General features: G+C 39.0%; 2 protein-coding genes across 5 annotated transcripts in view; one reads left to right on the forward strand and one right to left on the reverse strand.

Annotated features, from left to right (window-relative positions):
- dnah5 (dynein, axonemal, heavy chain 5) overlaps positions 1 to 21,509 on the forward strand; it is a 102,245-nt gene extending 80,736 nt beyond the window's left edge. For all 4 annotated transcript variants that reach the window (XM_062421995.1, XM_062421996.1, XM_062421997.1 and 1 more), the window contains 15 exons: positions 1,287 to 1,391; positions 1,821 to 1,959; positions 2,575 to 2,689; positions 4,056 to 4,246; positions 5,708 to 5,829; positions 7,928 to 8,077; positions 8,892 to 9,137; positions 9,366 to 9,585; positions 11,194 to 11,399; positions 12,032 to 12,235; positions 14,575 to 14,790; positions 15,616 to 15,828; positions 16,796 to 16,948; positions 19,307 to 19,538; positions 21,358 to 21,509. In XM_062421995.1, the coding sequence (XP_062277979.1) occupies positions 1,287 to 1,391; positions 1,821 to 1,959; positions 2,575 to 2,689; positions 4,056 to 4,246; positions 5,708 to 5,829; positions 7,928 to 8,077; positions 8,892 to 9,137; positions 9,366 to 9,585; positions 11,194 to 11,399; positions 12,032 to 12,235; positions 14,575 to 14,790; positions 15,616 to 15,828; positions 16,796 to 16,948; positions 19,307 to 19,538; positions 21,358 to 21,509 (2,664 nt within the window). The remainder of the gene's footprint in view (positions 1 to 1,286; positions 1,392 to 1,820; positions 1,960 to 2,574; positions 2,690 to 4,055; positions 4,247 to 5,707; positions 5,830 to 7,927; positions 8,078 to 8,891; positions 9,138 to 9,365; positions 9,586 to 11,193; positions 11,400 to 12,031; positions 12,236 to 14,574; positions 14,791 to 15,615; positions 15,829 to 16,795; positions 16,949 to 19,306; positions 19,539 to 21,357) is intronic.
- A 2,779-nt stretch (positions 21,510 to 24,288) lies between these two features.
- adcy2a (adenylate cyclase 2a) overlaps positions 24,289 to 27,953 on the reverse strand; it is a 66,065-nt gene continuing 62,400 nt past the window's right edge. Inside the window, exons 21-25 of the mRNA XM_062423064.1 lie at positions 27,781 to 27,927; positions 27,333 to 27,443; positions 27,113 to 27,227; positions 25,735 to 25,859; positions 24,289 to 24,441 (exon numbers count right to left, since the gene is read on the reverse strand). Coding sequence (XP_062279048.1) covers positions 24,289 to 24,441; positions 25,735 to 25,859; positions 27,113 to 27,227; positions 27,333 to 27,443; positions 27,781 to 27,927 — 651 coding nt within the window. The remainder of the gene's footprint in view (positions 24,442 to 25,734; positions 25,860 to 27,112; positions 27,228 to 27,332; positions 27,444 to 27,780; positions 27,928 to 27,953) is intronic.

A 27,953-nucleotide genomic window follows, 5' to 3' on the forward strand; every position in this document is an offset into this window, starting at 1 on the left:
ATTTGGCTTTTAATTTGGAGTCATTCAACAGCAGGACTTTTTTTTTTGTTTTACATCCAGTTATAATTTCAGCAAGGCAGGGCATAAAACAAGAAACATCAGTGGTCCCAGGCTTTAACGAGACATACAATTGGGTGCCATCTGTATAGCAATGGAGATTAATGCATGTCCACAAATGAAGGGGGCCCAAAGTAACCTTCTAGAGGACCAAAAACAAGAGAGGAGCACAAGAGGAGGAGGCACCTCCAAGCATTACAGAGAGAGACCTGTTCAACAGATAGGAGATGAACCATTCCAGAGCCAGATCACTGATGCCAACATTGATCTTCAGACAGTTGACTAAGACATTATGGTCCACTGTATCAAAGGCTGAGCTGAGGTCAAGTAGAATTAAATGGAATACAGGCCTGTGTTAGCTCCAAGCAGTAAGTCATTGGAAACTTTGACCAGAGCAATACTATGTAGGGAAAGAAAACCAAATCAAAGAGTTGATTGTTGTTCATGGAAGAGATCGTTTGAGACTTTTTTTTCTTTTCTGAAATCTTCAATAAAAATGGCAGCTTTGAGATTGCTCTAAAATGACTAAAAACAGGGGGATCCCAAGAGGGCTTCATTTAAGGGTTTAACAGCATTCAAAATAGGAAGGGGAAAAAACCCGTAGACAGAGAATAGTTAATAATGGCTATAACATCTGGACCAACCATCTGAAAAACAAACAAACAAGTAGGAATGCAGTCTAAAAAGAACAGCAACATTGCGTTCCTGGGTCAACATAGTGATTTCATTGAAGTGGGCTAATGTCGAAGGTGGGCAGGGGTCAACATCAAGCTCTCTGAAGTGTTAAAATGCTGCTAAATCTCTGCTATTTTATTACAAAAGTAATCAATAAATTCTTCCCATCTCTCTGGGGAAGATTCAACTGGCTGGCTAAGAGGAGGACCAATCACAGAATGTACGGTTTTGAAAAGGATTCTGGGATTATGACACTGTTTAGCAATCAGTTCTGAAAAAATAGGTGTTCCTTTTTACTTTGATGGTAGACTAATAAATCAGCATTAAATCATGGCCAATACTTTTTCAACTTTTTATATCTGACTGAAGCTACAAAATCTAAATATTTGTGCAGGAGCTGTTAGAAATACTGAAAAGCTCTCCTGCAGTGAGTCTTGACAGGAGCGAGGAAAAAAGGGTGAATTTAGTGTGAATCAGGGTGGTGGGTTTTATAAATATATATTTTTTTATATGTATATATGTATATATGTATGTCTGTGTTTTCATGAACTCAGGAGCTGGAGAAGGAGAGGACAGACCTCTTGGAAGATGTAACATCTAACAAGCGAAAGATGAAAGAATTAGAGGACAACCTCCTCTACAGACTGACCAGCACACAGGCAAGGAACCGCATGTCAAGCTGTGAAATATTGGAACATTTTGAAGTGATGAAAAAAAATTGTCTTCAACCAATTCAGGGATTTGGGCATGTGAAAAAAAATGCAGTAGCAGGCATTTAGCAACGTTCCTAGATTATTTCAACCTGTACATTCTGAAATAATCAGTGAGAAACAAGTATGAAAAATACATTTGGTTACATTTGCTGGCAATTATACACATCTGGAGTACCTTAAAATGTTGACTATTACATTTGTTCCTAGGCAAGAAAACATGAATGAGGTCACCCAATGGAAAAAGGAATAGGAAAACGTACATGTACATCTGTTACAGCTATGTCTCCAGTTCTGAATTGCCATGGTAATTCCATGGGTTATGTTCCCATTTTCATTCATTTTCTGACTTTCACTTGCAAATATGTCTCTTCGTAGGGTTCATTGGTGGATGATGAGAGTCTGATCGTTGTTCTTGGCAACACCAAGCGCACAGCTGAGGAGGTCACTCAGAAGCTACAGATTGCTGCCGAAACTGAGGTCCAGATCAATGCTGCCAGAGAGGAGTACCGACCTGGTAAGTCATGATAGCTGGCTCAGAGTCACATTTTTGGTAATATTCTCTGTTTGGTTACAGTGTGCCAGCCAAGGTTCAATCCCACAAGACTAAAAGCTGATACATTCTCAGTTTGTGATTCAGCTCAAGAAATGAATAACATGGATACTGTCCAAAAGGAACATTTCCTCACCACACACATTTCTTTAAAACCGATTTAGTTCATAAGAAAATGCCTTGGTGCCAATCTATGCTACATACTTTAAAGTTCAGTCAGGTTTCTATCACAACTAATTTCAAGGTGTATGGAGGAGGAAAAAGAGCCTAAAAAGGTCAAACCTCCAGCAGCACTTCCAGTATATGGATAAAATAAGATTTTGGCGTGCAGGTTGCAGCCATATTTAAACCAACTCATTTAAGCTTGCAGTGTTCCTCATGGTCATCAGGATGACCAGTGCATTTTAGCTTGCAACCACAATAAAGCTGTTCTGTATACTAGAGTTGTTAGAGTTTTAACCTTTTTATAATTATTTTAAATTTCACAGACCTTATTTCAACTTCATCATCATCAGTTTTAAAATATATATATTTATATATATTATTTGTATTGGATTGTTCTACTTTTGTATTTTTTAGTGGCCACCAGGGGCAGTATCTTGTACTTCCTGATCACAGAAATGAGTATGGTGAATGTCATGTACCAAACCTCCCTGAGACAGTTCCTGGGACTTTTTGACCTTTCTCTGGCGAGGTAAGAATCCTTTCTCACTGCTCTCTATAATTAATTGTTTTTTTAAAGTCTTGTTCCCAAAAATAAAATGGCAACAAGTAATCCTGTGCAGCTTAATGTCAGCATTTGCTTTACAAACCCAGCCCATGAATTTTGTTCCTCTAATTATAATTTGCAAAAGCTCAGTGGGGGATTTGTTTGGTTTATTGCCACTGGCAGCTGGTGCACTTTTTAGGCGACTGAATTAGATTGCATCTGTGATGTTACAGTATGTCCCCCTTTCAAAAAATCATAATTTCCAAAAGTGGAAAAATTATATAACATTTTATTTCAGATAGCTCATCCCATACAGTTTGAGTGTTGAAGCCAGATTCTTCTAAACTGGGGCCCAAAATTTAATACCTGCATCATTATTTTTCTGTTATCTTTGTTTGTTCCACAGTAACAGCAAGAGAGACACCAAACTCATACTGTATGCTGTCAGTAATGTGATAGTTGTACATGGAGCAGGTTTTAACAGCATGATGAAAATACAAAAGGGAAAGTCAGAGTGCACATATTAGGCAGGATGCTAAGGTATCAGGTTTTAGGTTCATCAGATTTGTTTGTTTGTTGTTTCATTTCTAATGCAACTCCACCCATTGATTACAATCTTGTTTATTTTACAATGACATATTCTTGGCAACAGATAGTAGTGTGCAATTTGCTACCTGAGTTACAGAAGAACAGGGTTTATTCTGGTGCTTCTGTCATATGTATCTAAATATGTGACAAGCTGTGTTATGGTTGTGACATTTGTAATTTGAGGCTTTCAGGATGATGTGGAGAAGGTGACTCCACAACGTCATCTCAGCTTTCTGGTTGGAAATCTAAGCCATAATGAGATAAATGGTGCAATTCAATATAACAATGTTACACAGATGTGTAGACAATCTCTTTGACACAACATCATACATTGTATTCAATGTACAGATGAGGTAGTAAACACCTAATCCTTGTGATAAATGTCAAATACATTAAATATAATAATATTCAATTTTAACCAGCATGTCATTGATTTGCCAGCTCAAACTAATTTCATGTCAAACCATACAACTAATTGTCACAAATGTTAGTATGTCCTTAATGGCTCGAGGAAGCTTTGATATAATTCAGTGTAATTGCCACACAGTCAGTTGTGTTTATGTTCAGGTCAATAAATCAAATAATGAATTATCTTTGCTCATTAAGTTAATCAGCTTAACCATGCTGTGATGTCTATATTTGATTGTGGAGAAGTTGTTAGTCTTAACATGTGACATTGTTGCAGGAGCTCTAAGGTGTTAATGAGCTACATATTTGACAGGACTTAATCGTTTGTATCTGTCATGATATTCTACTTAAACAGGTCCTCCAAAAGCCCCATCACCAGCAAACGCATTGCCAACATCATTGAGTTCATGACCTTCGAGGTGTATAAATACGCAGCACGTGGCCTATACGAGGAGCACAAATTCCTTTTCACTTTGCTGCTTACGCTGAAGATCGACATGCAAAGCAACAGGGTCAAACACAAGGAGTTTCTCACACTTATTAAAGGTAAGAGGCATAATGGCTGTTCTTTGACTGGCATGTTCATTTGTTTAAATGTGCAGTATACCTGCAATGAAAATAAGATTATATCACTGTTAACAATATTGTGGTTTCATTTGTTATATTATATAAGTTATATTATCTATGCTCACTAGTTGAAGATGAAAAAGCATGAATCGATTTTTGAAGTTTTCCATGTTGGTGTGCTCATCAGCTGTTGGGAAGCCGCAACATTTGAAACAAAGAAACTGGTTTCTGAACATCATTCATTCATGAAGCACTTTGGCAGGAAATCATACAGAAAACAAAAAGAATATGAATTGGATAGCTTCATGCTTTAGAAAGACCTTCAAAAAATAAATAAAAACAACTGTCATGATCATTGTGACCTATTACTCAGGAAGTTTCAAAACACTGCAGGTTAACTTTTAAAAGAAATAAAAGAAAAAAAAACAAATGAACATGAAATGTACATAAAACATGCAGAATGTTGGAGATTTGGAAAAGTGAACAATAACCAACAAAAGGAAAATGACTCCCTTAGTTAAATAAATTAAATAGAAGCTAATGATTACCAGGACAGCAGCAAAACATGCAACTCCCATGCAACAGTGCCCTAAATTTCTAAAATCCTACATGAACTGTTGAGTTTCAAACATCCACACTGAGTCACAAAGAAATATCTGATTTTGAGAATGTCCAAAATGGGGGACTGTATATGTGAATATATGTTTCAGAATTAAGTGTTAACTGAAGATGTTTCTATTGTCTCTGATCCCCCACTCATTACTCATTTACTGTTACGTTTCTGCTACTGAGAGGGATTTGTTTTGTTAAGAGTTAGAATGTACAATGGATCTGATTCGACCTTGTAGCCAAATAAAGATAGTGACTGGCCTACCAGACAACTTGTCTCCACTGAGACTGCATTCAAACTCAGAATAAATTGAAGAGAAGCTGCAAGTGTGTTTGTATAACTGTGACTCACCAACACCCGCAAGGTCTGTTGATCTACTTAAATATGAACTTGCCATCCATTTTCTGTATGCTTTTTTTTTTTACTGTATTCATTATTTATTTAGTGGAGATGGATTTTGTTAAGGCTCATCTCAAGGTTCAAGCACATTTCAAACATACTGGCACTATAACTGTTCACTGAATCTGAGATATGGAGCGCTCCTCACCGCAGGGATAAAAGCCAGCTATGGCAACAGACAGCCCATCAGACCATCACCATCTGTCTGCTCCGACCTGCTGAACATGGACTCACAATGTGACTTTTGTGTATATTTGTGAAGGTTGTGTTGGCATGGCATGTTTATTTGTGTTTTTGCATTTAAACATATATATATGTATATATATATAGTATGTGTGTGTGTGTGTATATGTCTATGTGTGCATATACATATGGAAACCTTTTTCACTTTCATGTTTGTGTGTGTGTGTGCGTGTGCATGTCTCATCCAGGAGGTGCATCACTGGACCTAAAGGCTTGTCCTCAAAAACCAGCCAAATGGATTCTTGACATGACCTGGCTAAACCTCGTAGAGCTCAGCAAACTCTGGCAGTTCTCTGATATACTGGATCAGGTACAACACACAAACACACACACACACACACACACACACACACACACACACACACACACACACACACACACAGAAACATGCACAGCTTTATCAATTTAGGCATGCCCTGACAGATGTGATGAGGTGAGTTTTTACCCACAAGGACTTTTTTATCTGTTAGGTCTGCAGAAAACTGTTCATCTGTCATATGTTTCACAAACTTACACACCGGTGGTCTCTAGGTGCTTATTAAATATTTTTCACAGCACTCTCTTGCTCTACTAAGCATGTCAATATCAGTCTCATCATGTCTCGCTTCATCTCGCTCTTTTATACACATCCGCACACATTCATTACGATAGACTGTCACTCACACACAAATACACACACCCTTATGGGTGACTGACAGGCTGGTGGCTCCCATGGAGGGAAAAGCTCAGTGCTCTGTGAAATGAGCTTAGTTTGGAGAAACTTCCAATCAATTACTTTTGGCTGAGCATCTGCTGGCACACACACCCACACACATACACACGCACGCACACACACACACACACACACACACACACACACACACACGCACACACATAAAATACGTATTATTATATTATTATATTCCTTCACATACACAAATTCACACATGTATTTTTGTCTGTGTGATTAACAGGAAGAGGTGGATTAACAGTTCTTTGTTTAATGAAATCAGTCCTCCAAGAAGAACAAGGGGAGGACAGGATTGTGTTGTCAGTCCCAACCCCCCTCATCCTCCCCCCAGAGAAAGAGACAAAACCATATTAGCCCCCTTGTGACTCTGTCTTCCCACTTTGTAATACACATGTGACTCACACCTAAAACACACAAACATCATAATCGGGCATCCATTTTAGCTTTGTGGTTCAAAAACATCCCTCATTTCTCCAGACTGGCAGAAATCAGTTGTTGAATGTGAGTGTGGTACACTCCTGTCTATCAACAACTCCTGTTAATGTGCTCTTCTGTTGAGCACTGAACCCCTTAAATTCTTAAGTGGAGCTGCTCAGCAGCTAATATACAAATACCAGCAGCTGATGTGTTTAACTGTGAACATAAAGCAGGTGGTGTTCCATTCCCCTGGATAAATACTGATTAATAATTCAATATATGTATAGTTGTATGACTTGTAGCTAAAGTAAAGTAGGTATAGTATCTTCTGTAAGTCCAATGAAGATATACATTCACTTAAGAAAGTTGGCCACTGTCAGCTCTCTGTAGTAACCTGTTTTCTTAAATGTCTTGTAAAAAGGGGACCTGCTTTATTTGATTTAAAAAAAAAAAATTAAGATAAACCTGATTTACATGGCTATATTTCTGTTGGAGCCAAAATATGGGTGGAGGAGATTACTAACCAGCTACGTGTAAATACTATAGTTATACAGTTTTTATGGTAAATGTACTGTAAATGCAATCTCTGATATCCCGATTTATCCTCATTTCTCCCAGTAACCTGTGTGTATGTAAACACAGTGATTAACAGGCTTTGTAATGTCCCAGGATATTTGCATATGTTGTGCTATCGAGCGTTCATAGCAAGTCTTGGATGATGTGTGTAGTGTTTACATGGATTCAACACGATATGCTTTCCAGGCAATTTGCGCTAAGTGCAGATCATCAAGTGTCAAATCAGGACCTCATGTTTATAATTATATGAGTCACATGATGCGGATGTGTGTCAGCCTGTGAAATTATTCAATTCAATATCTAACTCGGTGTCTATAAACTCAAATCTCTTTACAATATGTGTTTAAAAAGGGACGATAATTGAGACCATAATGAGCAGCACCCACACAGAGAGCCACAAGTTTGTCGCAGTTTGTCCTTAAGCACATTAGGACAATTTGTGCTGTCCGTCTAGTAGAGTGCAGAGTGAAGAAGCAACATAGGGTACACTTGATCTTTTCTCTCTTTTTGTTTAGCTTTAGACTAGCAACACATTTAATTCCAAGGTTTCTTTGACCAGCAGTACGTAACGAAATGCTTCTTACTGCATCATCTTCTGCCCAGAGGTTTGCACTACTTTTTTTTTTTTTTTTTTTTTTTAATCTGTGTTGTTCCTGTGTCAGAGCTGTTTATACTTTTCTGGCAGATAAGTCGTAATGAGAAGCAGTGGAAGTCATGGTTTGATAAGGAAGCCCCAGAGGAGGAGGTGGTCCCAAACTCTTACGACCAGGCTCTTGACTGCTTCAAACGGCTGCTCCTCATACGCTGCTGGTGTCCCGACAGGACTATTGCACAGGTTAGAAATCACACTTTAAGCAACAGCTCACTATTAATTCATTATTGATGTATGTTCATTTTTGATAATTACAGGCTTATTGAAAAAAGTTTAAATATACAATATTGTGTTAAATGTGATTAGATAACCAGCATTTACTTTCCGCTTTGACAATTACCATACATTATAGGTGATGAAAAACCAGTAATTAGGTTGCATCATGGTCTATTTGCAGTATGATGCAGTGGTTTTGTAACATATGTAGACTTCATTTCAAATGAATGAGCTTCCATGAAATAAATACAGCGGAGCAGCAACATATTCTTAATTAAATGATGGGTTGAAGGGCTGAAAGTGAGTTGCCGCCATACTTCAAAACAACACTTATTTTAATGAGACATTTTCCACTTCAAAAAGAATCAGAAAAATCTCTAAATCGACATTAATATCTCCCTTGGTCAATGCTAAATACATTTAGCAAAACAGCTCTTTCAACAGCCTACAGAGCCTGAATATCTACAACGGTTAATGGCGATTCACTTTTTACTGATGGGTGGTTTTTTGGTCCACAGCAGAGTAGCCTGAAGTGGAATTTATTTTGTTGCACTCACAAACAGTCCAGCAATTGTCCTTTCCCCCACAACAGTCGTTATTGTTGACTGAAAAGTGTAAGTGTAAAAAATCCTTTGAGCTATTCACTCACTACCCAGCCCTTCACAAAGTAAATTTATGCCAATATTTAGTTTTAACTCAGCCTGCATTATGGAGCAGTAAACAAACATGTCGTCTTGCCTCATTTCTTTCACCTCCTCCTCTCCCTCCTCCTCTCTTCCAGGCCCGTAAATATATAATGGATGCAATGGGGGACAAGTACACTGAGGGGGTGATTCTTGATTTGGAGAAGACCTGGGAGGAGTCAGACCCGCGAACACCTCTCATTTGCTTCCTTTCAATGGGCTCAGATCCAACTGACTCCATCATCGCACTGGGAAAGAGGTTGAAGCTTGAGACCCGATATGTCTCCATGGGACAAGGACAAGAGGTCCATGCTCGCAAACTCCTGCAGCAGACCATGGCTAATGTGAGTCAGTGTGAAGTTACTACAGTTTATGCATCATTTGATGCAGCAGTTGTAACAGTTGTTTAATGCAGTGTGTTGAATTTAAGGTCTCTAAAAATGTGTTCCTCTTTTAAACTCATTTAAAAACGGATGAAATTTGATGCCTTATACGCCTCTTTCTTGTGGATAACTACAGCATCACCTTACAGTTGGTATATGATGACCCTCACTATCATTAATTGTCTGTAGGGTGGCTGGGCCTTACTCCAGAACTGCCACTTGGGTCTGGACTTCATGGACGAGCTAATGGACACGGTGACAGAGACAGACTTTGTCCACGATAGCTTCCGCCTGTGGATGACCACAGAGGTCCATAGACACTTCCCCATCACCCTTCTGCAGATGTCAATCAAATTCACCAACGAACCACCGCAGGGGCTCAAGGCAGGGCTTAAGAGGACCTATGGAGGTACATAAGGGCCAGTTTAGTTCAGTTCAGTTCAATTTAGAGTAAAACATAGTTAACCAGATTTCAGGATTTGCCAATTTACAATGCAATATGAGAGTGGTGTGGCTGTGCTGGGAATGAAGATGCACACATCCTGTCCTCAATCAATACAATGCCCCAGTCTGAAAGCGTTGCCAGACATAAATATGGAGGAAATGAAGTAAAATGTCAACAGATTGATCCCTGCTTCATCATTACACAGGGATCAGAAGTGTGTGTGTGTGTGTGTGTGTGTGTGTGTGTGTGTGTGTGTGTGTGTGTGTGTGTATGTGTATGTGTATGTGTATGTGTATGTGTATGTGTATGTGTATGTGTGTGTGTGTGTGTGTGTGTGTGTGTGTGAAAGAGGAAGTAACACAATGATGAGCATGCAGAATAGGATGTCTTATTATTCTTAATGATGTATAGGTGTAAACTCGTTTGTGGATGTACACACACAACACACGCATACACAAATTCATATACTGAACTTTAGTCAGTCACACAATCAATGACTACAGCAGTGTGTATGTGTCCTAGGGGAAAATCAGCAAGAGAAAAGATGATAAACATCTGTTTGCTGCCTATTTCACTGTATTAACGCCCACGTACCAAAAGCCTGAAAGGTTGTTGAAATTTTAAACAAAATACATTATTCTGTGTGATTATTCAAAAAGAGAAAGAAAGAAAAGAACAGTTAATATGTATAAACCAGCTGTCTCTGCCTGGCTCATATGGAAAAGAGATAGGTAAGGTTCCTGAAGGGCAATTGAGAGTCGGGATACATGCTAATCTTCAGCTCTTGAATCCGGCAGTAGTTGAAAATTGCATTTCTCCATGAGATTAGGAGTAATCACACATTTTGAACAGTGCACTCAGAATGTTCTCACATTCATTTAAATTAGTTCTTGTTTTGCTAATGTTTTTTCTGACTTTAAATATCTCAATTCACAAATAATATAAGGCTGATCCACTTTTATTTGGGGGCAACTGCCTGTTATGGCAGATATCACATTTTCAATTAATATAATATTTTTTAAATGTTTTGATCAATACAGCTGGTGATATTTTCTCTTTAATTATTATGTAGATTAAAAGTTCTTACATGGATTTTTAAATCACTTCACCATACTCTTATCCTCCTGAGCCTGGCACCATTTCCCTAACTTCATTAGAGTTCAGCAAAGCCCTTTGAGACACTGCCTGTCAGATATTTCCCAAAAGAGAATTGCCAACTTGCACTATGCTAAGTTGAAAGTGTGCCTACAGTATGTGTGTCATACCTGGAGATACAGAAATTGCTACACGTTCAAATATTTAAACCAATTTAATAAAATGGATTAACTGAGGAAATATATAAGAAACCTTTCCTCACTTAGATCAAAAGCACCTTTCAAAGCTCTTTGATTTTGTTTTTGAAAAGGGAAACCTCACATATATTTGTTCCAAATGTATTTATAGTGCGCCCTCCAAGTCTGCAATATAACAGTAAGAAACCGTCTGTAGCTGGAATCATTTTCTTGTGATTGCACTCCTAGCCTCCAGCTGGAGAAGGCTGCTGATGTGTTCACCGATATTTTGCTTCACCAGGTATAAACCAGGACCTTTTGGATGTCAGCAACATGGTGCAGTGGAAGCCAATGCTGTATGGAGTCGCATTTCTCCATAGCTCTGTACAGGAGAGAAGAAAGTATGGCCCTCTGGGATGGAACATTCCCTACGAGTTCAACCAGGCAGACTTCAATGCCACTGTTCAGTTCGTTCAGAACCACCTTGATGACATGGACATCAAAAAGGTAAACGACATCTAAGTGCTGAGCAGATTACAGTTTGCACCAGCGTTTGTTCTCCTACAGAGTAGGAAAGAAAAGGTGAAGATTCAGTTGAAGTAATTCTGAGTGTTGACAGTTTAGGTTTAAAATGCTGTTTAATAGACTTTTACTGGAGGAATAAGTGTGCCTTGATTAGAGTTTTCCCACAGTTTTCTAGTTTCTTGTCAAGCAGAAAAGATGTGTGATATAAAAATGATGTTCTGTGTATATTTACAGCTGTGTATATCCTGTGTATGTATGATCTGATATAGTGTACTGGATCAGATGAAGTAAATATACATCTTTTGCAATGTGGCAGCATGGCAAGATTTTATAAATGTATTATATGAGCATGCATAAATGTCCCTTTCAAAAACTAGAGCTGACACGTATAACTAACCCTTATTGTCACAGTGTGTGTCATACAAAAAGTAAGTACACATTTTCTAGGTTGATGGTAGTTGTCATCTCATAAGCATGACATTTCTCTCAGAAAGCATTTTATTAGTAGAAAATCACAATGAAAATGGTCGCATCCAACTTGTATGAACATGCCAAACAGAGACAGCAACCAAATATTTGATATCATCCTGTATCACTGTTTCCTATCTCCTTAGGGTGTGTCATGGAACACAGTGCGATACATGATAGGAGAGATTCAATATGGTGGCCGTGTGACTGACGACTATGACAAGCGCCTCCTCAACACCTTTGCCAAGGTGTGGTTCAGTGAGGACATGTTTGGACCTGCCTTCAACTTCTATAAGGGCTACAGCATCCCCAAATGCTCCAATGTTGACCAGTATCTTACATACATTCAGGTTAGTCTCTCTCAGGTGGATGGTGGGGTACTTATAGTGAATCTGGCTTCTACAAAGAATACAGCAGGTTTAATGAGACATGGGAGAGTGAATACAGGGCTGTTAAAGTGTCACTGTCAGACAAGGGCAGTTGTCATGAGGTCTACATGTCTGCACACATACTTCAGCCCTATCTTTCTACATTTTTGTGACAAATCTGCTCCTATCGTGTTGTTGCTGTTTTATGTCAGATTTCAGTGACATCACAAACAAGCACAACTGAACATATGAGGTTTCTGCAGGATGCTGACACACTGCTCTTGTCACATCAAGACACACACTGCCATGTTTAATTTTTAGATAAACACGAGCATGCTCATTTTATTACATATTATGTATGATGTATTGGTGTGCATGTGTGCTTAACTGGTGGGTTTGTGCATTTGTGCTTTGTGTGTGTGTTTGTGTGTGTACTCGGTATATGTCAGTGTGTATGTGTGTGTGCATGTGCGCCTGCTTGTGTATATCTGGGGGCATATCCTGAGCTAGTTTCATTAAAGCTAGTTTCATTATGATGGATGTTCAGGGCTGCCAGGCTCAGCAAGCTTATTCCTCTGCACCGCCTCTCAAATAGAGAATGACAAACACAGCCTTGGAGAACACACACTGAAAAACTCACACACACACACACACACACACACAGAAACACACACATATACCGAGTACACACAAATTTGCTAACAAGCCTTATTTCTCTTTCTGTCAGACACAAAGCCACACACATGTTCACACTTTCCTAGACAAAAAGCAAGCGGACGCAATGTGTCTGTGCGTGTCCACACATTTGCATATTTAAATTAAATGCAGACAGACAGGAACAAAGATAAAATTCCCCCGAGAGGAAACAAATGACCACTGCGACGGACAAAGGCTATTCTGTCCAGCACCCTGTGTTACTCTCCCTTCATCACCTCACATTTTCCTGGTTGTATTAGCCAGGCTCTCTCTTGATGTTTTGACTCTATTTGAATGTGCAGTGTGATTGATGATTCACGGATAAACTAGTCTGTGACAACATAAATCTCAAGTGTCTTTTTTTTCCTCCATGCAAGCTCTAAGCTGTTTTCTATCAACAAAGACACAAGCACAGAAGTAATCTGTTGATACGTAAACAAAACAGTCTGCTTCAGCCAAGGAGAAATAAAATTGTGTTTTCTAAAATGTGCTAAAATGCAAAAGTGCCATTTTGTGTTCCGTCATCATGTTGATGTGCTAATTGCAGTTTCACGCCTTTGCACCAGTCTTGATGTGTTAAAGGTGATTAAAGGTTCCCCCTAAAATAAAATAAAGCATGTGACATATCACAAAGTGAATTTGTTCTGAATCTTCCAGTATTATGAGAAACATCATTAGTCACACTGCAGTAACAGATGGTATGTCTTCCTGTCATCACTGAAAGACTCTCATTACAAAATGTCTTTGAACCAATTAAAGCAGCACAGTTTAACATCAGCTTCTTGAATTACTTTTAAAATTCAACCAACCCTATTCAAACAGCTTTGGCCCTGATTTCCATTCGAAACCCTTTGAATGTTGTCAATGACAGACATAATGTACGTAACCCCTAATATTAAATATATATCAGCACTACATTTTAAATATTCTATACTGGAAGGTCAGCATACATGCTCTGTATTCAGCCTTTTCACCGTGGATTTCTTTAAGCCATTTGACCATGAAAAAAGAATTGATTACATCACATTAAAGGCATACTTCTAAATTGTTGCTGTGTTGTTTATCCTGTGAGTTGTAAAATTGGTACTGACTGTTGCAGAGCTCCTGTTGGAGTCAGCAGGTGAAGTTCATCTTGTCTGCTTTCTGGAGTAAACATTAATAGAATTCTGAATAGTAGGATTTTCCCCACAGTGCACACAAAGATAAAAGAAAAAGTGTGATAATTCTGAAGAAGAGCATGTAGCTTGAAACGTCACTGGTGGATGTCTCAATAAACTGCATCCAAGGGAGCTACAGTGTGCAGCCCTTCCTCTTTCTTTGTTACTTAAGAAATTAAATTATTATCAAAAGGAATGAACCCACCCAAAAAACAGGCAGAACATAAAAATCAATTTCACATTGTTGGAAGTTGTTTTCCCATAAACTCTGCCAGCCTGTTTCTGCCAGCTCAGTTTGAGGTGATAAGCTGCTCCATGGGTGCACTAAGGCCTCCTTGCAGCACTTGTTGTGAGAATACAGTGAATGCATCTTTGCCCTTTTCTTTCTAAAAATATGTTCACAAATGATCAGTGTGTTCTGAACAACTGACCTCCAGTTCAATGACTGTTGTTGTTTTATTTTTGCAGGGTCTGCCAGCCTATGATACCCCAGAGGTTTTTGGTCTCCACCCGAATGCAGACATAACCTACCAGAGTAAACTGGCTAAAGATGTTCTGGACACCATCCTCAGTATCCAGCCTAAAGATAGCTCGTCAGGTGGAGGGGAAACCAGAGAGGCTGTGGTCTCGAGGCTGGCTGACGACATGCTGGAGAAACTGCCTGCCAACTACGTACCTTTTGAAGTAAGCCTGCGTGAGTGTTATGCATGTTTGTGCATGTGTGCCGTATGAACAGCTTGAGGTGACTGTCTCAGTTGAGCAAAGGGACATGTGTGGTGTACAGAGTGAAAGTGGTGGCACTGACAGAGAAGGTGGAGAGGTGATAGGGGTGTGTGTGTTAACGTGTGTTTGACACAGTGATAATCAAAAAGAAAAGAAGACTAGAAATAGACTGAGGGGTGTTAATGTGTCGGATACTGATTTGGGTTTTTTCTCCTTTTTTAACACTTAAGAGACAGTGAGGTGAGAATGTGACTTTTCTTAGGGGTGCAAAGCTTGTCATGGAAAACTTTACACTGCACACCACATGCTGTGTAAAAGAATACAGATTCCCCACAGAATGAAAGCAAATACAGCAATGTCAACACAAATAACTGCATTTGGTAAAAAAAGAAAAAAAAGAAAAATAAAATAGCATAAATTCACAGAATCCATCACTCCTACTCTTTTCTGTTCCGTACCAATAGTAGTAACTATAGAAACCTCTCATCCTGTGCTCGGTTTGTACCTGAAGCATGTGAATGCTTTGTATGTATCCAGAGGGAAAGAGAAAAGCTCATTCAACACTTCCACATTTGCAAATCGAGCAAACCAATCTTTAATTTCAGAAGGTTATGTAGACTAGAGGTTACAGGGAAGAAAATTAGACACATAATGGAACATGTGTCAGTTTCTCCATTAACACACCTTTCTGTATCTACACTGCTCACAACTCTTATTCCACGCATTATAAATCCCTTAGAAGATTCTTTAAAATGTTATTTTATTTGATTGAATAAAACTTTCTAGGTGAGAGAGCGTCTCCAGAAGATGGGTCCTTTCCAGCCAATGAACATTTTCCTGCGCCAGGAGATCGACCGGATGCAGAGGGTCATAGTTCTGGTCAGAAACACACTGACGGACCTCAAGCTGGCTATCGACGGAACCATCATCATGAGTGAGAACCTGCGGGACGCCCTGGACTGCATGTATGATGCACGCATTCCTGCACGCTGGAAGAAGGTGGGTTTGATAACGTTAAAAATCAGTGTTGATTTAGAAGTAGAAATATACTTAGAAATAAATGTAACAGAATAAGATGTCACTCTTTGTGTCCTTTGTATTCTCTGTTGTCACTTTGTTAGCTTTTGTATGTGTATGTGACTACAGCTAGATCTGGAGTATGGAGATTTTTGTCTGCATCACAAACAACAAAATGGGCCTCACTAATAGAAATAGTAATCACTTAATTCTTCTGAAAGCTTTTAATGCCCATTACATTGAACAGCAAGCAATTTCATGGAACCTGAGGCATAATTTAATTATAATCTAAAAGATCTTTCTATTGCTACACAGGTATCATAGTTGCAATGTTATTTATTGTCTTCAAGTAAATCAAAGGATTACTCGTTGGTGTCCTATAACATCAGACATGTCATACGAGCCAAAAGGGAGCTCGTCATCATCAGTCAGCCACTAATGTCTTGCTTTAGTACAACCTAAGCTCCTTATGTTTACTTTAGAATATTATCCACAGCACACACAAACCCATTTCTGTGATGAATGAAAAGTACTTCCTCTAACAAACTTAGTAAAAGAAAACCACAAAGAAATATGACTTGGTATAACTTTTCCCATATCTTACCTTTTAAATAATTCTCTTTGCATTCAGGTCGTGCTCTTACATTACATTACATCATTAGAATAATATGGATTTCGAATGGCTTCCTGTTTGGGATTCAGAGATTTTCCACATGCAGTGCTTTCTGCTTTTGGCCCATTTGCCTTCGCTCCTTTGTGTTTTGTTGTGATCAAATCTTTTTTATTCTATTGTGCTGAATTATTTATAAATGCCATGTTTTTCTATTGCCACAAAGTGATTCTTTTTTTTTTTCATGTCTCCCTGTTGTCTTCTGATCCATCTAGATGACAGTTTTTAGTATTGTATTGTAATGTTTTGTTCGTGCTGTTGTTTGTCTTTGTTTTTCAGGCATCGTGGGCCTCCAGCACCCTGGGGTTCTGGTTCACAGAGTTGCTTGAGCGGAACCGGCAGTTCCAAGCTTGGATCTTTGAAGGGCGGCCCAACTGCTTCTGGATGACAGGCTTCTTCAACCCGCAGGGCTTCCTGACAGCCATGAGACAGGTAGCCTACACACGGCATCAGGCTACCCACCTACTTACCCACCGCCTTACCCACCGCCGAGGGGGATAGCAGATGGCACGAAGGGAGAGAGGCAGGCACAGGGCCACATTCACACATGCAAGCACGCAGCCACACGTGTGCATGTGCACTCACTGTTTGAGGCAGACAAGCACAAACACACCCTGCACTTTGTTTTTCTAATGAATTCCAATTACTATTAAAGTAGATGGGGTGGATATTAAAGAGGAATGTAATCTGAGTGTTTAACTCTCCTTGATCCATGTCCTGTCCCTGATGTTAGGGCTCATTAATCTATATTAAAAATATCCAGAAAGGCATCTAGATGTTATATTAAATATTAAATATAAATGAAATTTAGATTAAAGAGACCACAAATTTCAGAGCAAGCACTCTGTAGATAAAAAAAAGAATATTTTATAATATATTTATACTGTCATTTATTTTACTTCAAGGCTCAGCTAGCACTGTGCTTTTGCATTTTCTTTCCATTTCTCTCTTCACAGTGTTTTAGCAAAACATTTTCTGTTTTTTTCTTTATTGCAGGGGCTTGTTATTGACAATAAACTACAGTGAAAAAGGATTTTTTTTTGCAGCAGGAAACGCACTCACTGATCACTTTGTTAGGGAAACCTGTGCAATCAAGTACAACAGCTCTGCCATAAATTCTACTTTTACAAAGCTTATACATCCAGTTTTTGTTGGCATTGTCAGAAAGGTGATAATTCTACTTGATGTTTGTTTTTAAGGTCATAATATGTGCTGGGGGTGTGCTGGTGTGGTCCTAATATTTTTTCCACGCCATTAATATTCATGACACATTAACATTACACTCCATTAACATTCAGGTGAAACCAGTGTAACATGATTTGCTCCATATTGATCTGGGAGCTTTTGGTTAAATAAAAAAAAGAAGGTAAAAATAGAACCAAATGAGCTTTGTATTGAAGAAAAAAAAGAATAAAATACAGATGTGTTACCCTTCCTACAGCAGCATCTACCTAACTAATGAAAGACTAAAGAGACTTTGATATGTTTCACACATGGGATACATACATACATGTATAATACAGTGTGTTTCTAGTGTACTGTGCCGCCTGCTGAACCAATAATTTTTCCATCCACTTAAGTGGCACCTTCTCCATCGCCGCCCCCTCCCTCTGGAACTCGCTCCCCAATCACATCTGTGACTGTACCGTCCTGCCCACTTTCAAATCACTGCTCAAAACCCAGCTCTTTAGTATTGCTTTTAATGAATGATTAATGCCTGCGTCTAGCGTTTTATTGTGTTATTTCATTTCACGTGTATTTTATTGTTTTTATATTTATTTTAATTAATTATACACTGTGGTTTTTTTTTCTTGTTGTTGTTTTTTTTTTTTACCCGTGCTTCTGTAAAGCGTCTTTGAGTATTAAGAAAAGCGCTATACAAAATAAATGTATTCTTATTATTTCAAACAGAAGTATATACTGTATTTTCATAGTATTGGGTTTGCTGTGGAGCTCTTTTGCACTGGTTTGCTTTGAATTTCCTCCACGAGTTTTTGAGCATATCTCAATAAAATAATCTATAAAACAAACTGTGATAAAGACCTAAGGTAGACCTAAGTAGTAGTAGGAACGGGAAATGATGACTCCTTGGTGCCATGTTTGCACATATGACTGCCTACTAGTATATTTATTCCACTCTGGAGAAAAACACTGGTTGCATGCTCACAGAGAAAATATTGTGGATGCCTGTATTTTACTTCGAATAGATTTGTTAAACTATTGTATTAGTCCCCAAATATAGAAGTCACGTCCTTTCACCAAGCTGTATACAGCATTCTCAGGAGAGACTGTGTAGCTTTTGTTGGACCAGTGGCATCACAATTTGTCTGCAGGGTGCTCTGATGCTGTGTGCCTGAAACGACCAGCTTGTTTTTAAAGGATCAGTTGTGTATGTGCCTGTCCTTTTCATTTATATCTGTCCATTCTTGTCCAGTAAGCATTTCTGTCAGGTTTTTTTTGTTCAAGATGAGAAAAAAAATGGAGGGGATACAATACTCGGATTTCATTTATTTATTGTGCACTCTGCTGTTGCTCTTTGCTCTTTTTGAGTCATATTGGATTTTTTTCCTTTCTGTTGGCATGGCATCTCAAACAATTCTGTCGATGGAGTGTACTTCTCTGCCCTATACAGTGTTTTTTCATTGTTCCTCTATTACAGCCCTGTTATCAAAATAGATTTTTATTGTTCAGAAACAGTTGCCAAATGTCAGCTCTTTCATTCATGTTCACTGCCTTTTCATGCTGCCCATATGACAGCCTTAACCTGCGGATTTCATCCTGCACTCATAGGAGATTACTCGGGCCAATAAAGGCTGGGCCCTGGACCGCATGGTGCTGTGCAACGAAGTGACCAGGTGGATGAAGGACGACATCATCCAGCCTCCCACTGAGGGGGTGTACGTCTGGGGCCTCTACCTGGAGGGAGCCGGCTGGGACCGCCGGAGCTGCAAACTCATAGACTCCAAACCCAAAGTCCTCTTTGAGATGATGCCTGTGATCCGGATGTATGCTGAGAATAATGGTAAGATTTCACATTTTGAGAAAAAAAATGTAATTTGTAAAAATGTGTCTGAACAGAAAACTCTGATGTGATAACACAAAAGTATTAACAATGTTTTTTTTTCTTTCAGGGTCAGTCTTTCCCATCCCTATGATCTATCTCTTCTTTTCCTCTCAATATTCACATCCTACGCAGTCTCTCAGAAAGGATGGATGTAACATTTAAATGTCAAGCAGACTAAGTGCTATTTATTTTGTCTGGGAATAGATTACCAGCAGTATGTGGCACAGTGTTTGTTCTGGATAAGACCAGACTATATTCAAGCAGGCAGCAAAGAGTTGGGCCCCTGTGGATACCTGCAAGGGAAATGAATTAATGATCCAATGATACGCGTAATGCAGTTTGTTTACACCATGTCCCCTCCCAGCTTTTCCCACAAGAAGGCTGCCTTTGAGTGCGTGTGCGTACCAGTGCAACGGAGACTAGTGAGGGATGTTTCTGTACACAAGTGGTTGTCGGAGCATCAAGTGCATGCTCCTATATATACCGTAAACACACACAGTGATGTGTATGAGTGGGTGTTTAGAGCCATCAAAACCCCTCTGCTTAATTGTGACTCCCTTCAGAGAGATTAGTTTTATCCCCTCTATGAAGACTGACTCAACAAGGGCTGTTTGTTTTCTAGTGAATAGTGTTGTTGGTCTTTGTGTAGATGGGAGCTCAAGTAGCACTCCAGCCTGTTGTGACTGACAGATTATCAACCAGCTGACCAACCAGTTTACAAGCTGCCTACCTAAAAATACATTTGAAGTTATGTCATATACTTGATAACAATGCAACATCATTACCAGTAATTAAATTCTTAGACTCAGAGCCAACTCAACTTTACATTGTAATAAGTGAAATAGTAATACAAATAACCAAAAAAATAAATAATAAAAACACTATTTGCATAGTAATTATAAAGACCAGAGTGCAAAATAGCTGTGTAGTGTGAATAATGACTATTTACTTAAAGAAATATAAAATATAGTTAAAAAACCCAATAATAGTGGCATCTTAAATAGTTTTGGGAAAACATGTATGCAGTGCAATACAATATAGTGTAAACAGTAGTTATTCTTACTGGCCAGTTGTGTGATGTAATGGCCCAGTCATTGGTATGTGTATGCCATTGTGTTCCTGTTGTGTGTGTGCATGGTGTGTGTGCAAGTGACAGTGTCAGCAGATTAGTAGTCTGGTGGCAAAAATGAGTCATTAGGGAGTAGTGGTATCCATGTTCTCCTAACTTGAAATATTTGCATGATTCTGGCAGACGTGGACACCACAGAAACAGGTGTTTTGTTGAACACAGCTGTGGCCCAGTTAGCCTGGCTAACACCAGAGGTAGGGTCTGGCCATGTTCTATTTTCAAAGTGAACTTGCCTTCCAATTTATTTAGCACACAATCTACTGCTGCTTCAAACGGTTGCTGCACCTCCGTGGCCGCCACGCTGGATGTAAACAGAGTCGCTCTATGGTTGTCATCGCCTTGAGCCTGCCTCCCCGTTCTGTGATTGGTTCCCTATCTCAGGCGAAAATTTTGTCTTGGTGGCCATGCTAACTTTCTGAGCGAAGTAGAATCTCGCTGGAATGAGAGCATGGGTTTACCCAGGCTAGTGTCCCAGTGGTATCACTACACTGATTTAAATGTTTCATTGTTTTTCAGTAATCTTATGTTGTAGATGGGTAATTATGACCTTAATTAAGGGACGCTTTTGCCAGCTGTTGGATCAGTTTTCCATCAGTTTTCAATTTTCTTTTGTATCAAGTGACATGTTTGTGCTCATCTGTGTTGCAGGTGCGAAGGATTCTCGCCTCTACTCCTGTCCAATCTACAAGAAGCCAGTTAGGACTGATATGAACTACATTGCAGCTGTAGACCTGAAGACTTCTCTTCCTCCAGAATACTGGATCCTACGCGGTGTGGCACTCCTCTGTGATGTCAAATGATCACTTATGGTCAGAAACACTGACACTCTAAACAATGTAGGCATGTAGCCATTATGAAATTCCTCTGTCACATGCCCAAACTTCAGGATAAACAGCTGTTACTATGGCTACCACTATACGTTTTGTTTAAAGGTGACATAACATCATTTTTGTGATTTTCTTGTATTTGTATACTGTCGGATGTGTTAAAACTACAGGTGAACAGATGTAAAAATGAGGCCTTCAGGTGAAAAACCTGGGCCTCAGCCTGCTCTGAACGCTTCATTAGCAAAGTTACCTCCATTTTCTCCACATGATCTCATCAGATTTGTTTGCACATGCCCACAAATGGCTGTCTATTCTGGAGCTTGTGTTTCTAAGGTTGTTCTTAGGGGTATTGTATTGGTCACTCTTACATGGGTCTGATTTGAACATGGGCATACATTTTAGAAGGTTGTATTTATAGTAAAAAATAAGTAAAATCTCCCACTAATGTTTGTTTACGTCGCCTCCAGAGCTGGCGGAAGTCTGCTGAGGGGCAGCTTCCAGAAGCTAACTCAGCAGGAGGGGGGAGAGGAGCCAAATATGTCCTCTTTTAGACAGAGGCTGAACTGAGAGGCTGCATAAAGGGCCAGTATAAAATAAATAAGGCTTCTGAATGGCAAATCATCCAAATATATTCCAGAAAAGCCCCAGAATATGAATACACAGTAGACCTAGAAATGTGCATGTTATGTAAAGTGTGTAATTGCAACAGAGTAGGGGGGCACCTGTGGTAAAAGATGCAACTCCAGATGTTGTAGCAAAACTTCTGGAAACATCTCTTGGATAAAAATGTTTGTATTGGACAATAACCACTCTTTAGAATGAGCTTAAGCTGTAATCTACAGTAAGAAATTATTTTTAGATTGGGAAGATGTCCTGTATTTTTACAATTATGTCTTAAAGATATGAACACAAACACAACTGACGGATCATCATATCAGTGTATCCACAACATTAAGTAGGTTAAGCCTTTTGTAGTAACGTGATCATTATCTCGATTGTTCCTACTCTAGTTGTATCTATTCATTTCAAGATTGCACTGAAATTGGTGTAAAGCAGAAAGAACACAAACTGTGCTGCTACCCTGAACTGACTCGACTTTGGCCCTGATAAGTCTAGACATATTGTATCCATTCATATGCTCAACAGGGACACTGTCCAATGTCAAGTGTGAATCATGTTCCAGAGACAAAAACATGTTGACCCAAATACGACTGATTGTAGCCATGCATTGGGTTGATTCAGCTTATGTGATCATTGTAATTTAACCTGCCCCACATAGACTAGTTTAGGTTGATAAAGACCGTATCAGTCCTGTCACATTAATATGCAGTGAGCTTGTCATTTTCAAAGGCACTCCCAGGCAAGTAAAAGCACGCCATAGGACTGAAATACATAGAAATTTTAATGAAGTTTTTACAAAAAACAATGGCATCATCAAAACAGCAAAACACTTTTTTGGTAGTATTTTCTTTTCTTACAAAACCACAGTACCATACGCACTCTAAAGCTACCCTGTACACACATCAGGCTCAGATTTCCCAAATTAAAATCCACACACTGAAATCATCTTTCATCCCTTTTGTTATCCAATTGTGTTACTCTAACCTGGCTTTAAATCTGTATGGCTCAGGTCTGATCCTCTCAGCCTTGTCTGAACAGTAAATATTCCATTTTTCAGCAAGTGTTGATAAATCTGATCTGACGCCATAAAGGATTAACATCTTTGTTTTGTGTAAACATTCAATGAAGATAAGATGATTTAAGTGAAAAGACAATTTTGGGAAAAACAGCCCTGCATGAATATCATAATATATTCATAGATTTTTTTTTTTTTTTTTTAATGGTCCTAGATTCATCTAACAGCCATGAATCCGCCTTCAGAGGACACAAACTGTTGGTGCTGGTATTTTTTTCTTTTTTACTACCTCCTGTAAAATATATCCCAGACTTGGTGCTTCTAACAAGGTTGATGGAGTTATGTACACATATATGTGTCTCCTTGTTGGCTGTGTTTTTCAAACAGGACCAGCTCACTTTTGCAACAGTGGTCATGCAGTTTTCTCTTGTAATGTTTTTCCTTTGCTTTCATTTTAATGTCAGATCTGTGGCAATTCTCTGTCACTCCATAAGAAACTGGTTAAATTGGGGGCACGCAAATTTAATATCCACCAGCATGCCATTGTTGTGTTATCATTGTTAATTCTGAAATTCTTGTCTTTTAGATGCCCTTCAAGAGGCCTTGATGTTACAATTGTTGCCATGCACATTGTTTCACTTCTTCTTCTTATTGTACATCAGTTGTCATGTGTAAAGTGAACAGAATATAGATTTGTTTGTTAATTCACCTGAAAAAGAAGCTTATATGGCACAGTGACTGTCTGAAGCCTCAGAGAATTGAGTCAGAATACTAATTTAGATTACTTCTGACTCTTCTCTCTGAATGACCCATGCCACTTTGGCTTTTCTTGATCCAACAGTCAAATTACAATACATTCCAGGGGTTTATTACCTACTTGCTGTACATGCTACACTTACATAAGTGACAAAATGTATACTACAGCTGTGGCGTAGGTAACTCTCAATGCAACAGTAAAATCATATTTTTCTCCTCCTTGTAGCGCAGATCTGATTCCTTCATGCCTCAGTTTGTCTCTGTTTCAGCAGCACTGAGAAGATCAAACCTCTCCCATCTGAAATAAAAGTCTGTTCTTTGTGCCTGTGTAAATTCAGTTAATATTCTGAATCTTGAGTCTTACGGCATTACATTCCCCTGGGACAGTGAGCGGGTCATCTCTGTGTGCACAAAGTAGGTCTTGAGCTCTCCTTTGCCCTTAACGTTGATGATGCCTCTACAAGAGCACATATAGCCCAGGGTCAGAAGGATGCGACTCGTCTCCTCCGTCACCTACAGAGAGATCCAGATGGGTAACGTCCATTTTGCATTATGCTGTTCTGCATTGCCAGACCTCTAGTATTATTATTATTATTATTATTACATTGACTAGATCCTTGCTTGTGTTGTATTAACTTTCATGTGTACGTCACTTTGGATAAAAGCATCTTGCAAATGAAATTGTAACATTGCATTACATTTTGTACACAAAATAAGTCTGACATAAAGTGTTATTTAACTTTCAGATGAATTTATTTCAAACATGATTGCAAAAACTGGGTCAAGTACAGCAACAATCACAGGGGACCCTACTGTATTTTCTAATCTTACCATAGAGGATTATTTGAGATTAAGGGTACATCAAACATCAAAGCTTATGCAAGGAATTCAATGTGTGTATCTGTGTTAAAAAACTAAAATACTTGACAAGACGAAACATACAACAAAAGTTAAGAAAATAAATCATTGGCATTGAATGATAATGTCCTCCATGTGTTTGAATAATAAAGAATATCAGTAAAACTTAAAGAGAATTATCCATGTGGAATAATTCAACATTTGTTGCCTCTGCATATCCTAAAATATCAACAGGCAATCTTGGAAAGAAATTGAAAGCACTGGAGTTGTGCAGCACTGTACAGCAGATGGCTCTATCAAATGTGTACAGGCTATGAAGTGTAATACGGCCCTCTGAAGACTGAATGATTCCCACAGCCACATGCCATGCAGGTGGAAAACCATTATGTCTTATCAGTGCTCAGGCAGGTTGCGTGTAAGATCTTTAGATGTCACATAATGAGATGTCCTTGCTTCCATAAATAGCATGTGTAGAGAGGGAATAAAAGTTTTATCTTTTGAACATCTAGACTGACATTTAAAATGGAGCGCTGCTCTGAGAGAAACAGAAAGGAACTGTCAACTTCAAACACAACGCCATGTTCGACTGAGAGTAAGAAACTCTCCAATCTGTAAATGCATCACAGAATCTGATCAAAGCTGGTGGGTTTCTATATTTTCACAACAAATCCCAAAACCACCAATGTGTAAGTCCATCTCTCAACACTGCCTGACTTCTCTCCCCTAACCGAGGCACTGAGCCTGCTGGTTTCTACTGAGGGCTTCATCTTAAAATGAGGCTAAATAGTTTTTAGCAAACGTAATTTAAATAGGAGTAAATAGTGTATGGGGGATTGATTAGAAATAAACTACAGTGCCAGTGTATTGATGTGGCTCATTGAAGGGTTTTTAACACAGAGGAATACGTGGTGTCACACAAAGTTATTGCTGGTATTAAATGACAATTACCTGTATTTTTCCAAGGACTCCAGTGCTGTCCATTCGGCTTGCTACATTCACTGTGTTCCCCCAGATATCATACTGTGGTTTCTGGGCTCCAATGACTCCAGCTATCACTGGACCATGGTTAATACCTAAAAAAAGGAAACCAAGTAGTAGGTAACCAAGTTTATGACTTTTCATTCAACATTGTCATTTCTGAACCTGTTGGTATTTCATGCACCTTTTAAAACGGTTTGAATATTTCAAAAATATTCATCAAAGTGGACATTATGTTAAAATCAATTTTTGATATCATTGATTAATTATTGAGTGTAGCTAGTGTGCAGCTCCAAAAGGCCTTCAGCAAGACATGCTGCTTCCAGAATAAACAAACCTTTTCACAAGATTTCATCAGAACAAGAGATGAAGTGGAAGCTAAATGCAGCTGAACTCTCAATCCCCAGCACTCTCAACACCTCTGCTAAGCAGGCTCTGGAGCTTTTCACAGCACAGAGATGACACTGGGTCTCTCTTCACTCGGGCTTCTGAGTCAATTTCTAGATTGCTGCAAACTGCAATGCGCACAAGTGTACAGGCACAGGCTTTGTCCAGTCCCAGTGGGTGGGGACTTGTATCCCTCTCTGATGGAGCATTTTAGGCCCGTCTGGAAGCAGCAGGGATGTACAGTCACACACGCACACTGCTGAGTTAATGGAGCATCCCATGCTGGGATCTTTACAGACAGGTTGAAGGTATTGAGCTCTGGCTCTTATTGCACGCAGAGAGCTGGGACCTTCCTGCCTGCTTCCCTCTGCCGTTATGTTGCCATGACTATACATGTCTTGCAGTAAACATGTATTTTATTTTTCTAGTTATTTATTCATGTAGGCATCTTTCTCTTTCTGCCAAGATAATAAAATTACCCCTCTTACAAATCTCTGGGTTAGTGAAATAGACATTTCTTGGATACATAACGGCTACATACATGTCCCTGTCAGTACAAAACATGTCAGTGGAGTTGAAGTCCGCCTTCAGGCTTGTTCTTTTAAGTAAATCCAGTGCTACATGTCAAAAGTCCAGCTGTGTAATAAAATATGATTGCTGCCATTACAAGAAAAAGTCTGCAAAGGTTACAACTCTAACCCAACAGCAGTGACATTGTTGTGTTCTCATGTTTCACTTCATGATGATAACAACCTCTTTTCCCAACTGCTGACTTCTATCAAAGTTGCTCGGTATTTTCCTTTCTTGAAATGGGACACTAACAATACCAACACTGACAAGTAAAAGTATGGTGAATTTAGAGTGCAGTAGAAGTGTGGGTGAAAAATATTAGTAGCTGAGAAAAAAAGGAAGAAATATTAATAATTGTATAACACTTTACTTAAATTTGTGTGAAACTCACCAACTCTGAGTTTGAAGTCATTGAAGGAGTGTTTGTTGATAACATCCAGCTTCCCCACCAAAGCAAATGCAAACTCCAGCATGGTCCCAATGTGCATGTACTGCCTGTCATGTTCCTAGTGAAGAACACAACCAATAACACATTCATTTCTAGTCAGATGCTAATGACTTTGTGCCAGCTGGAAAAAGCAATGAGAGGTTTGTGTGTGTGATGAGTCTACCTGTGATGTGTACTCAGGCCCAGGTGATGCGTTTAGCCCAGTAGCAGCCATGTAAGTGCTGCCAATGGTCTTGATCTTTTCCACGCCACTGAATTTAGGCTTGGACAGCAGCTATGCACACAAATACAAATAAACAAAAGCTAAAACAAATGAGACATAGGTCATGCAGAAGTACTGACTGTTGATAGTTATAAATAGAAGGAGCATATGTGCAGAGGATCTATGCAGTGTATGATTACAGGATACTTGTTTAACTCATTAAAAAGAAAATAAACTGAGCCAAAAATGAATTGCTATTCAGATATCTTAGCAAGATCTTGTAGCTTGCAAGTGTGGCACAAAGTACACAACATCCAATCACATACTACAAGAAAACTATTTCTGCACTGCATAGGTTGCATCTAGTATTTGTTAAGCACAGGTAGAATGTTACAAGAGGGTAATTTACCTCATCAAAATCAGCAATGATCTCATTGAGGAGCCTGAGGCATTCTAATCCCTCTTTGTTGACATCAGACTCAGTGTAGAACTCTTTAAAGTCTGGGATGGAGGCAAACATGACACATACCAGGTCATAAGACTGGTGGTACAGATCCTGTAGGAGACAAAATACAGATGTCA

Source organism: Scomber scombrus, chromosome 7 (assembly GCF_963691925.1).
Source record: "Scomber scombrus chromosome 7, fScoSco1.1, whole genome shotgun sequence".
NCBI lineage: Eukaryota > Metazoa > Chordata > Actinopteri > Scombriformes > Scombridae > Scomber > Scomber scombrus.